The sequence below is a fragment of the Callorhinus ursinus genome, unplaced genomic scaffold (genome assembly GCF_003265705.2).
Source record: "Callorhinus ursinus isolate GAN/ISIS: 27379988/994484 unplaced genomic scaffold, GSC_fseal_2.0 scaffold24, whole genome shotgun sequence".
NCBI classification, from domain to species: Eukaryota; Metazoa; Chordata; class Mammalia; order Carnivora; family Otariidae; genus Callorhinus; species Callorhinus ursinus.
The window spans coordinates 71,369-83,907 of NW_027397086.1; the positions used below are offsets into that span (position 1 = coordinate 71,369).

The following is a 12,539-nucleotide window of genomic DNA, read 5'->3' on the forward strand; positions in this document are numbered from 1 at the left end:
CCGACATTACACAAGAAGAGAGATTGCAAATCAGTAACCTAATGATACACTTGAAGGAGCTAGAAAAAGAACAACCAAAGCTGACAAACCTTTTAGCGACACTGACCAAGGGGAAAAAAAAGAGGTACTAAAATCTGCAATGAAAGTGGGAACATTACTACCAACCTCACAGAGACAAAAAGGATTGTAAGGAAGTGCTATGAATAACTGTGTGACAGAGACACACACCGGAATACGATCCAGCCGTTGAAAGGGATGGAGTTTTGATACATGCCACAACATGGATGGACCTTGAAAACACTGTGATCCCACTGCAGGTATATCTAGAAATATCTAGAACAGGGAAACTGATCGGGGACAGAAAGTAGAAGAGACAACCAGGTGGGGGACGGGAGAAGGGAGACTGGGGTGTTATTGATTAATGGGTACAAAGTTTCTGTTGGGGGTGATGAAAAAGTTTTGGAACTCAATATGGTGATGTTTGCACAACAGTGTGAACGGCACTAATGTCACTGAATCGTACTCTTAGAAGTGGCTAAATTGGCATATTTTATGTTGTATATATTTTATGCTGGTTTTTAAACAATAACATTTGCATTTCCTGACCCAGTATGGTGGCTGCCTTTCTACAGCTTTGGAAGAAGGGGGAACATTTTCTGCTTGTTTTATTGGGGTTTCCGTTGACCACCCATTAGGAACTTACAGGTTTCAGGGTTAAATTTGAATTCCATCAGCATTTAGTGGTGGCGGTGGGGATTGTAAACAGATCAAAACATGCAACGTGGGTGGGCAAAGGCCAGGGGGAGGTTGTTAGCCACTGGACTATGGCCGGGCAGTACTTGGCATCCTCTGTTCTCTCCAGGGGCCCATGGTCCGCCCTTTACCTGGACTGGAATCCTCCCGGCAACCTCACCGTTGTCCTTAAACCTTCTCCTGCTTGCTTTGAATTCAGGGGAAAGATCTGTAAAGCAGCCTTAAGGCTCCAGCTGAGCCTTATTCCATAAGCATTTCTGCTACCTATGAACTAGGATTTCCAGCCTCCCTGCAACTCCACATATAATTGATTTTGCCCAGAAACACACCAGAAGCCCCCACCCTGCCCACCTCTCTCGGCCAGACACATGGGGGGCACTCATCCTGGCTGGGGTCAGACGAATCCCTGCTGAGTGCTGGTGAAAGACCACCCCACTCCCCCTTCACTGGCCAAGATGAATTCCTGGACCATGTGGTTCTGAAGTCCACTGCATCGGGCAGTCACCAGCTTATGGCCTCAGTCCTGTTGGTACCGACTTGTCCTAAAAGCTAGGCCAGAGCCCTTAGAGCTTGCAGCCCCCTGGGATGGCTGTGTTCTTTGTCCAGGTCTGTGATTTGGTTACGTCATGGAGGAGGTGGGTGGTTCGAACCTTTCCTGCAGGGTGGGTTGAAAGATGAGGCCTGGGAAGGAGGGGGGAGGAATCCCAAGACCGCCCACCCAGGGGCACAGCCCCACCAAGGAAATGGTAAACAGGTGATGTCCTCGGCTTCCCCAAGTGTCCTCCTTGGGCTTCACCATTAAAGGTTAACATAAAGGGTTAACTCCTGGTCCCGCAGGGAGCCTCCAGGACCCTGGACAGTTACCAGTCAGCCGAGTTGACCCTTGAGCCAACAACACCGGTTTGGACTGTGCGGGGCCCCCTTCGCACGGGTGTTTCTCCCTACAGTCCAGGACTGTAAATGTATTTTCTCTCCCTTAGGAATTTCTGAACATTTTCTTTTCTCTTGCTTACTTATTGTAAGAAGATAATTTATAATACATACACAAAATATGTGTTAATCATGTATGCTATCGATAAGGCTTCTGGTCAACGGTAAGGCTGTTGGATGTTAAGTTTTGGGGGGGTCAAAAGTTAGGGATTTTTGACTGTGTGGGGGGTCGGCACCCCTAGCCCCCATGTTGTTCAGGGCTCAGCTGTATTTTCAACTTCAGCCTCTGGCTACAGGCTGTAAAGGCAAAAGCCCGATGAATTGTGGGATGACCCGACAGCGGCAGGTGTCCCCCAGACATACAGCAAGGCTGGCCTCTGCCAGAGAGAGCTTCTCCGAGCAGCCCGGGGGCTGGGCACACACCTGGATCCCGATGCCCCAGCCATTCTGACGTGGCCAGGCCCTCCAGGGATGCGATTTTCTGAATGACAGGTAGGCACGACTGTGTTTACCCCCAACAAGGGCTAGAAGTGCCCAATCCCAGGGCCGGTCGAAGGCACTGGGGTCCGAGAAGTTTCTCCTGCCGTGCCTCCCGAGAGCAGACAGAAACACTTAGAGAAGTCGTGTGCATACTAACGTGGCAGAGGAGGGACACACTGTTGTGTCCTTGTGCTTCCACTGGCCAAGGGCAGGGACGGTCACCAGGAGAGGCCCACACTGCCACGAGGGTCCCTCCCCGCAGTCTGTGACAAGGAACCCTCTCTTCACACCTGAGAGCCCTTGACCAAGCCAGGAAGCCCAGGGTAGCCACCGTGGTCACAGGCCGGCCTGAGCGCACCCTGCTTTTTGGGGGGACGGGTTTGCCCCGTGTAGCTCCAGTGCGTGGGGCCACTGGACTCAGTTCCCCAGACCTCGGTCCTCCATCTGTGGCCAGAGAGGGAAAGCATGCCGGCTGCCTCCTGGGTGCTGCTGTCCCCAGCCCCACCCGCATCAGGCAGAGCCGCTCAGAACTCCAGAATCTTCTCTCCTTTGAGCCCTCAGCACCACCCCACTGAGATGAAAGAATGAGTAAGGGGTGGGGAAGACGCCCCCTACCAGCATCGTTTCGAGCACTAGCTTTGGAGTTTCATGACCTGGGGCATGTGACCCCCTCTCAGTGCCCACCTGCTGTGGCCACGGTGACATCAGGCTGCTCAAGCCCTCGGCATGATGCCCGATGCCCAGTGGGAATGGCCCTGACTCCGACCTCCGCCTCCAGCGCCTCAATTCTGCCAGAGCCACCCAATGCCCAGCCCTCTTGCACCTTGTGCTTCTCACCTTCCAGGGTGATGCTCTATTCTCTCTTCAATGTGCACCCAGTTGGAGGCTGAGTCCATTTCTCCCCCCAGGCCAGGTGCCCAGACCCCAGTTAGAACACAGAGGTCACTGCCCACATCCCAGAGGACTTGGTGTGGCTGGGCTCCACCGGTCCAGGGGAGGCCACAGCCCGCAGAGGCCAGCTGCTCTCCCACCTGTGGCCACCGCCCGTCCTGCCCCCTGGGAACCAGCAGTCCAGGGCCGAGGGACCGGCACCTGAAGCCCAGTCCTGCTCAGACACTTCACTTCTTCAAACCTGTTTCCTCCTCTCTAGAATGAGGGGGTTCTCCAGACTTCCTGGAGCTTGAGGACTGATGGACACCGTGGGGAAAGGCAGTCGGCCCAGCGCCTGGGGCTGAACAGAGCTGAGAGCGCTGCTTCCTCCAGCTGGGGCCTCGGGAGCAAAGGAAGACGCCAGATAGAGAGAGATGAGGCTTTATTCAGGAAGAGCTCTGGAGGGGAGGTGGGTCCCCCAGGTCTCACCCTATGGCTTCTTGGAGCCGAGGACATTAGAAGCCGATGACTATGGGCATCTGAGCCCCCTCAGAGTCCCCCGAGGGGGGCGCGGGGGTGGCATCAGAATCCACGGAGGGGGCAGTGGGGGTGGCATCGGGGTCCCCAGAGTGGGGGGTGGGGGTGGCATCGGAATCCCCGGAGGGGGGAGCGGGGGAGGCCCCATTTCCGGTCACTGTGGGCAGTGCCTGGTAGGTCAAGGTCCAGAACTGCATGTAATTAGTCCTCAGGTGCTGCTTCATGGAGTTGCGATCCATCTTCTTGGTGATCTCCAGGTAGTTACCACTTTCCACCGTGTAGGGATCCCAGTGTGTGGGCACAGCTGAATGTCCCATGTTGGGGTCCCTGCAGGGAGGAAAAAGGCTGGGTGGGGGCTGGGGGCTCACAGGAGGCTGGAGACCTGTGTCCCTAGCCCATCTCGGCCCTGGCTTGCCTGGACAGTCCCCCACCCTCTGCACTGACCCTTACCATCAGGGTACCTCACTATATGGTGCCTGGGCCCTGGCTGGGCACATGGAACCCCAAGAGGTGCTGATCTCGGGGCCTGGGCAGTAGCCCCGTCCTCCCAGACAGACAGAGATACCGAGGATCCAGGAAGTCAATTGTAAGTGAGGGAGCAGGGACTGGAACCCAGGCCTGCAGGGCCAGGTGGCAGGGGGCTCTGGGCTCAGCCTCACTGCTGTCTTACCCAGTTCTGGCAAAGTTGGTCCAGTAGGCAATCATGGCCTTGGAGACCGTCCTGTCTTGGGTCCGGTAGCCCAGGGGAGTAGCGAAGGGCTTCCCAAAGACGTACTGGATGTCATCCGCGTGGTCAGCCCCCACCCATTTGGGGTAGATGGGCATCCGAGAGGGGTGGGAGAACATGTAGCTGTAGGTTTTGGCACTCCTGAGGAGGGAGGGGAGACCACCCAAGTTGGAAAGGTGCTCACCTGGGGGCCACCCAGCACAGGGATGTGCTCCAGAGGGAGCTGTGGAGGGAGCAGGGAAGGGTCTGGGGAATTCCCACGAGACTCATGAAGAAGCTGGGATCCTGACACCTGGGAAAGGGAAAGCCGTGGGCGAAAGCCACGGATTCGAAGCTTCTACAATTTCAGTTGTGTGTGTAATTCACCACCACAAAACACACTGAGGCAGCTTCCTCCTGCAATTCAGTATCAAGAAAGATCTTTTTTGCTCTGCAAGTGAATTTGTATCTTAATTTAATTGGACAAGGTATATGCCCTCAGATGTTTCCCTTTTTGCCCTGACTGACAGGAAGCTCAGAGCTACATTTATTGCTTAGTTGCTACAAAGCTTTCATTCTAGATTCTAGGTATAATATTGTCTTCCTACTTTTCAAGCATTCCTAACTTTTTTTTTTATTTCATTGGCTATTATCATATAGTGATTTTTAATGTGGTCCCAGGCTTAAGTTATTCTGAAAGTTGGTCAAGTTGAAACCCACAACAGAGACCACTATCATCCAGGGTTCTTTCCTTCTACACAGCTTGAGGGGTGGAAGGTCAACTCAAGAACTTTTCAGTGGGAAGGACTGTGGGGTGAGGGAGGGCACTCAGTGCCAGGCCGGGCAGAGGATTGTGGGAGGGTTTTGCAAAGCCCCCTGAGGCTGGGAGGTGAGGAGGGGCCCTCTCAGGTCTTGTCAGGCCTGGGCAAAGCAGGTGGTGCAGGCCCAGGTGGGGACCCGAGCCACCCTCCCAAGAGGTCTCAGGGCGCAGGTGCACCATCCCAGGTGGGTGGGCCTCCCCAGGGAGCCTCCCTGCCCAGGTCCTCACTTGGCATTGGCTCTATGCTGGGCCACGGCAAACTGGGTGGGCACCAGGAAGAGGATGTCGGTCTCCAAGTCCACCACGGTCTTCTTTCTGGTCTCTTGGGACGTGTCGTGGGCCCAGGGCTTGGTATAGATGTCAAAGGTGGCGTTGGCACCCCTGAGTCCCTTGGTGATGGTGAGCCCGCTGACCAGCTTGTAGAAGTCCTCTCTGCAGGGACCACGCCAGCACTGGACCCTCCACCCAGTGCCAGTGGGAGGGTATCTGCACCCCCACCCAGCAAAGGGCGAGGGATGGCCCCCAACACAGTGCTGACCTCCCTCAGCTGCCCCTGGGCACTGCCCCCTGGGTCCCGCACCCACTGCTTACTCGGTGACCTCCGCTTTGTTCTTGTTGATGGCTGGCATGTCGACGCTGGCAAAGATGTGGCCATCCATGTTGTTGACGCCTGCTATGTAGTCAATGTCGGCCGCGTTGGCGTACAGCTTGATGGGGTCATCCGGGATGAAGTCTCCGTCGACGACAGGGAGAAAGCCCAGATAGTGCAGTGCGGGATCTGGGTGGGAGAGCAGCCGGCTCTGACACTTCCGGTACCCACTGCTCCTCCCCTCAGCCTCTGGGGGCAGGACTCAACTCCAGCGTGACTTCCTGCCTCCTCTGATCTAGACCCAGCTTCTCAGGCCTCAGCACCGCCCACATTGAGGGCGGGGTAATTCTATGTCCAGCACCCTGCGGCGTGTCCATCCACATCCCTCAGCCCGCAGGACACCTGTGGCACCCCCTCTGCAGTTATGACAATCAAAACTGTCTCCCGACGTGGGCACATGTGCCCTGGAGCAAAAGTTCCCAGGCCGAGAACCACTGGTCTGGAGCCCAGGGCTGTCCTCCCTCCCGCCTCTGGGAGGAAGACGAGGAAGTAATTGAGATGACCGATGGAGGAGGCACCCCCTCTCGGGGCTGGGCTCCAGCGTGTTCGCCAGAAACTGCGAGGTCCACATTGCCCTGCAGACCCCTGAACTGGCCCCGAAAGGACCGCAGAGCTGGCTCGGGGCAGGTGGAGGCAGTGGCCTTCGTGAGGCCCAGCCCGGCGGGTCTTCCTTCCGGTGCACGCCGGAGGAAACGACTGGTTTGCATTTGGGGCCACGTGTTTGCTTGGCTTCCGCTTTGCTTACGGTTTAATTCGCATCAGGTAAAGATGCAAATGATGGGGCCTCTTACTTAGCATCAAAAAGGTAAGCAAGAGCGGACCCCAGCCTACGGCGCTGATGAGGTCCCCGGCAAGCAGGGGTACACAGGAGCAGAGCCGGGAGGGCTGGGTGCTGCCACGGGCGCTCAGTGGGTGCGTGTTCACTGCATGAGTGGCAAGAGAAACAAATGACCGTCTAGGACAAAGTCTCTCGGTCTTGGGTCCATGAATCTCCCTAAAATTGTGCACAAATGACCACGGATGTGTGCCTTGTCGGGCACTGGAGCCCACATGTTCATCAGCTTCTCAAAGGGGTCATGACCCACGGGGGATAAGAAGAAAGAACGGCCCTCATCCTTACCAGCCTACCAGGGTGCTGGTGGCAGCAAGCTGCCTAGGGACACCAGCAATCTGGGGACAGGGCCAGCCTCAGACCCAGCAATTCCTCTCTTCTCCAGGAGCATGGCCGGCCCTCCCCTGACTGGGAGCACGCCCAGGCTCCCCCAGCAGCCTCCACTCACACTCCATGCCTGCCAGGGGCATCTTATAGGCCAGCGTCAGGGCACGGGGGTCGGTAATCTTCAGACACTTGGCCATCCTGGCGGTATCGTCCAAGGGGCAGCCCACCTTCTCAGCGATCTGGAGGGAGTGGGGGTGGGTAGGCAGGTGGGTGAGGCCAGTGCTCTGGGTAGAAGGTGATGGAGTCCAGGACAGAGTGGAAAGAGGGAGCCCCCCCGCCACCCACCACAGCTCCTCCTTACCCTTTTGGCCCAGAAGAGGGGGTTCTTCTGGATGGCCCAGGAGCACACTGCCACGCCACTCTGGCTAATGGCTCGCCGGATAAGGCCCTTGTTGTAGGGAGAGAGGGTCTGCAATACACAGAGGTCCTGTCACCAAGGCCTCGCCGTGCCTGCCCACCCTGGGCTTGGCCAAGGACACCCCACACATCAGTTCCAGCCCCTCTCCTCCCTGCTCCCATTGACTAGCTCCCACCCACTTCGGGGCAGGTCCACCCTCCGGGGCCGCCAGACCTGCAGAGAAACGCTGGCGCCTCCAGCTGACTCCCCAAAGATACTGATGTTGTTGGGGTCCCCCCCAAAGGCTGCAATGTTCCTCTTCACCCAAGCGATGGCCATGTGCTGATCCCGAAGGCCATAGTTACCTGGGGGCGGGGTGGAGGATGGGCCTTCATCAGGGACCCTTGGTGGGGGCTGGGGTGCCAGGGCCTGGGCCACACCGGGTGAACAATGCACGTGGGTGGGATGAGAATGCCCTCAACTGCACGGAGACCCTGGCTGAGCGCCGGGATGTTGAAGGGTGGGTCCCCCAGAGGCTGGCCGGGTGGGGTGCTGGGGCAGGTGTGGGGCTCAGGCTGGGGGCAGGCGCAAGGAGCAGGAGGACCAGCCTGCTCTGTTCTCTCCCTCCCTGCCACAGCCCCCCTTGTCTGTCCGTGGCTCCTTGCCGCCGCCTCAATTTCTTATCTTCTCTTTCACTGGTTCCCTGCACCTGCTCCGCTGGGCCTCTGGGTCCCGCTCTGTCTGTCAGTCTGTGGGCCTCTGTTCTTTCACTACAGCTGCCAAGGGGCTCCTGCATCTCACAGCGCATCTCCAGCTCCCTGGCTCTGCAAACAGGATTCTGGGCCTTTCCAAGGGGACTGGCAGGAGCTGTTCAAGCACCATGGGAGCTAAGGCTCAACCCCCGCCGGGCCCAGAGCTCACGGGGCTGGGTGCACTCGCTCAGAGTGGACCTGGTAGGTTGGCGGACCTGGCAGGTTGGCGTCCCCAGTGCTGAGGAAGCCCAAGGGGCCGACACGGTAGTTGAAGGTGACCACAATGACATTGCCCCGTGTGGCAATCTCCTCCCCGTCGTACAGGTAGTTGCTGAGAAAGTTGGCCCCGTGGCCCGCCCCCATGAGGAAGGCGCCTCCGTAGATCCAGATCATGACGGGCAGGTTCCGGGAGACTAAGGCAGAGCAGAGCAGACCCAGTGACTCCAGATGCACCCCCCCCCCCAACCCGGCTCCCCTCCGCACCCTGTGCTGATTTCAGGGCAGTTTGGCTCTGGAGCCCCCCAGACACAAGGGTAGGGCCTGAGTCTCTGGCTGCTTGGGGGCATGCTGCAGGGTGCGGGGAGGGTGAACCCACCTTCCTTCTTGCCCTGGGGGACCCAGATGTTGAGGTAGAGGCAGTCCTCCTCCCCGTAGGTGTTGTCCTGCGTGATGGTGGCCTGCCGACACCGCTTCTTGAAGTCCTTGGCCTTCAGGGTTCCTGCGGGCGGCCAGCGGGGCCGGTGAGGATGGCAGCCGCCCCACGGCACCCCCAGGCGTGGGGCCTCACCAGCCCCTGCCCGCTCCCACCTTGCCAGCCGGGGTGCCGCTGAGGGTTCTCCAGGGCCTTTGGGGGGGCGGCGAAGGGGATGCCTCTGAAGATGTCGACATAGTTGCCAAAGAGGCTGAGCTTCTTGTTGATGCCCTCCACGAAGCCTCCTTCTGTGTACACCGCGCCCAGCTGGGGGTGGAGGCCGAGGCTCAGGAAGGCCCAGGCGGGTCTCCCGAATGGGGCTGGGAGGCAACCTGAGCAGGCCCCAGGGTGCCCCGAGGTTCCCCAGAGACAGCTTCAAGGAGGGGCCGATGTGCACCTGAGTCCTGCCGCTTGCCCACGTTGCTAGAGGAGCAGCTTACCGCCTTGGTCCCGGACCCCGAGGGTGTCCTGCTCCCTGAATCTTGGAGGAAGCTGGGTCAACCAGTATGCTCCCACTCCAGGGAGCCTTCCAAGTAGGCCAGGAGAGGTGGGGTAGAGGTTTGGATCTCGGCTATGGCCACCTAGCCGTGACCATGAGGCTGTTTCCCCATCTCTAAGATGGCCCGTTTGCTCCCCTTGTGTCCCCCCTTCCCCCAGGGTCCAGATGGCCTGGAGTCGGTGGCCTGGTGACTCACAGCCCTTGTGCTCAGTGCTGAGGAAGACCCCCGCCCCCCAGGCCGTCAGAACCACTGCTGTGTATCCAGCCCTAGCCCTGAGCTGGGCCCTCGCAGCCAATGCATCCAGTCTGCATGAGGGTCCTGGGGGCTGGTGCTCATCTACCCATTGTCCCAGAAGGGAACTGAGGCTCTCCTGCTTGAGGTCACCCTGTGAGAAACAACTATCTAACCTCAGAGCCAGGCTCCCATCCCCTCCTAGGGCTGCCCCCCCCCCCGCCATCCGTCGGGTCCCATTGCAGGTGTCTGCTTCCTGGCTCTCACCTGTGCTACGTCCCAGGGAGCCAAGGGCAGGGCAGCTCTGCACCCCCAGGCCCAGCTGCGGTCCCAGTGCCCTGTAAGGTCTAGGCTAACAGGGAACCGGGGAAGAGGCCAGAGCAACTCCTGCCAGGGGCCTCAGGGGTGGGGCCGGGGGCAGGTGCAGCTCTGCTCCCCCACCCCTACCCCCGCCCCATCTCTTGGCTCAGGAGGTGCAGTCTTGTTTCAGGCCTCCAGGCATCTTTTCTGACAGGCTTCCTGGCTGCTGGGATGGGGCAGCAGGCCAGGTCAGTACCTGGGGACTAGGAAGTCACCTCTCAGAACTGAGACTGCCCTGAGGGCCCTGGGTGAGGGTGGGGAGGGTGGCACTGGCTGCTAGAACAGCGGGGAGCAATCCTGGTCATTTCTGCCCTCAGAGAAGCCCCCCTCCCCCGGAGAGTGACCTCCTCCTGGGGGCAGCAGGGGCCCAAGGCCAGCACCTGAACCTCTGGGGCCAAGGGGCAGGCCCCAGGGCAGCTGGGACGGAGGTGGCAGGAGGAGGGTGGACACCACAGGGCCGCGTGTCTGTGAGGTTTCAATCCTGCAGCCCCTTCCCTGCCTTGTTCTTCACCCCGTGGCAATGGCGTACCCGCCCCGGGCGGCCTCCTGACTGGCCAGCAAGCAGGTGGGGACCTGCCGCTTGGGACATGGAGGTTACGCTGGGAGCCAGACTCCGGAGTTTTAGGTTTCTGTTCAGCCACTGGTGGCTGTGTGAGCTTGGGCAAACTGCTCATCTGCTCTGGGCCCGTCTCCCCTTCTGTGAAAAGGGGACATTGACATCTCTAGAGAGGAAAGAGCCAGAGGGGTGTTGGGTTCCCAGACTCAGCAAATAAAGACTGAGGACTCCCAGTTCCATTTGCATTTCCCATAAATTGACTTTTTTTTTTTTTAGTATATCCCAAATATTGCATAGAAGATACCCACACCGAAAACTTCTCGTGGTTTGTATGAAATTCAGATTTAATTTGGCATCCTGTATTTTATCTGGCAGGCTGTCGTATGAATGAGAATATACACAAAACATGAAGTGCCCAGGAAATGCCATTTTGATTGCTGGGGTCTCTTTCTCAGGCTGGCTTTTCTGGCCAGTGACCCTGTCTTCCCTCCGCTGTGCCCTGTCCCGTTTCCAGGTCTCGCTGAGGGAGAGGAGAGAGGGGCCCCTCTGCTGGGCCCTCGCTTACCTTTGCCGTGCTCACTACCGCCCAGCAGCAGGTGAGGCCCAAGACGACCAGCCCCAGGTGCCCCATGGCGTGCGCCTGCCCGTGCATGGCCCTCCCCTCCGGCCCGCGGGTATTTATGCAGCTGCAGCTGGGCAGGAGTCCAAAGTAGCAGCTGTCCACAGAGGGCCCCTTTGCCCTCCTCCCACCTCTGCCCCTTCTTCCAGGCTGGCCACACTCCAGGCAGTGTACCTGGGGCCAGGAGACAGCTGCTATTTCCAGCTAGCCTCAGGCTGGGCCCAGGTCACACAGTAGGGCACGCGCACGTGCACAAACACGGCGCAGGGACAGGCTACTTTCCCAGGGCTGGGTGCCCCCGATGCCGTGGTGCCACAGCGCACCTGTGCAGGTTCCCACCTACCTGGGAGCGGAGGCAGATGGCACAGGACCGAAGGTCGCCAGGCCGTTGGCTTGCCCAGGTGGACAGTGCCCTGCATTCTGGCTCACTGATTTACAAGGACTCGGCTCTGCCCTCAGAGAAACGGGCATGCTTGGTCTCCGTGGCCCGCCTGCCACCCATCCCCAGCTCAACAGAGGGAGCTTGTAGGGGACCGGGCGTGTGACTTCTGGGCTGCGTGCCGCTGGTCAGCCAGTGGGGTTGACCCTTATTACCGAGGGCCCGCTGCGTGTGCCGTCTGAGCCAGGTGTGGGGACCCAGAGCAGCACAGATGACCCCGCCCTCGGGGGGTGGGGGAGGCCTCACGTGCAGTACAAGTCCTGGGATAGGAAGGCACGAGGCTCGGGCACACAAGGGAAAGGGGGGAGTGGGGCTCCAGCCCAGCCCCGAGGGCTTCCTTAAGGAAAAGGAAAAGGAAAAGCCAGGCTTTCTGGCCACAGAAATGGGCCACGCAAAGACCCTGCGGCAAAGCCACGCAGAGACGGAGACCGACCAACAGAGAGTGGAAGGGACAGAGACCAAGGGCATCAGAGAGAGCGGGAGGGAGAAAACTGAGCACAGAAGTAGGGGTGACGCAAAGGCGGCCACTACTGTTTCCTGTGGCTGTGCAGGACTCTGGTCACCGGGGGTTACTTATTAGAAAAGGCAGGCCACCAAGGACAAGGCCTGAGATGGTGCCTTTGAGTTCGGCTGCCCCTGGGGTCACGGCTCACGGCTCACGGCTCACGGCGGCTGCTCAGACCCCACCGCACAACCACCTCTAGTGAGGGGGACGCACTCAGGAGCCAGGGGACAGCGGAGCCCTGTGAGGCCAACAGCCCCGCAGCCTGGGCCCCGGCAGGCTCTCTGCTGCCCAGGAGCGGCGCCTCGGACGCAGGCCACAGCCCCACTACCATCGCGCCTGCTGCCGCCACCAAGCCTGCCTGCCAGATCCAAATCTTCTGGGACGCAGAGTGGAGAGAAGCTGGAGAAAGGTGGGGAGGGGGGGGGAGGGGGGGGCAGGCGGGGGGGGGGAGGGAGGAGTTAGGAAACCAGGAAGGGGCTCGTGCGCCTTCAGCTGGGCAGTGAGGACGAGGGGGGAAAGAGCCTGAGCCCCACCCCGGACAAGGACGGGGAGTTGTTAACCCATGCCTTCTGTCCAGCTCTTCCA

At 59.3% G+C, this 12,539-nt stretch overlaps 1 protein-coding gene across 2 annotated transcripts; it reads right to left on the bottom strand.

The window, feature by feature from the left end:
* Positions 1 to 3,463: 3,463 nt before the first annotated feature.
* CEL (carboxyl ester lipase) lies at positions 3,464 to 11,564 on the bottom strand. Of its 2 annotated transcripts, XM_073905563.1 has the most exons (12): positions 10,957 to 11,564; positions 8,861 to 9,011; positions 8,649 to 8,771; positions 8,269 to 8,466; positions 7,536 to 7,666; positions 7,266 to 7,373; positions 7,026 to 7,143; positions 5,688 to 5,874; positions 5,325 to 5,528; positions 4,241 to 4,438; positions 3,670 to 3,897; positions 3,464 to 3,636 (listed from the first exon to the last, which is right to left on the bottom strand). In XM_073905563.1, exons 1-12 carry the CDS (start codon positions 11,041 to 11,043, stop codon positions 3,549 to 3,551), a joined length of 1,821 nt encoding a protein of 606 aa, XP_073761664.1. In that variant the 5' UTR covers positions 11,044 to 11,564; the 3' UTR covers positions 3,464 to 3,548. The 2 variants fall into 2 exon arrangements, with proteins under 2 accessions (XP_073761664.1, XP_025743751.1); XM_025887966.2 differs by having other exon boundaries at positions 3,464 to 3,897; positions 10,957 to 11,551.
* Positions 11,565 to 12,539: the final 975 nt, after the last annotated feature.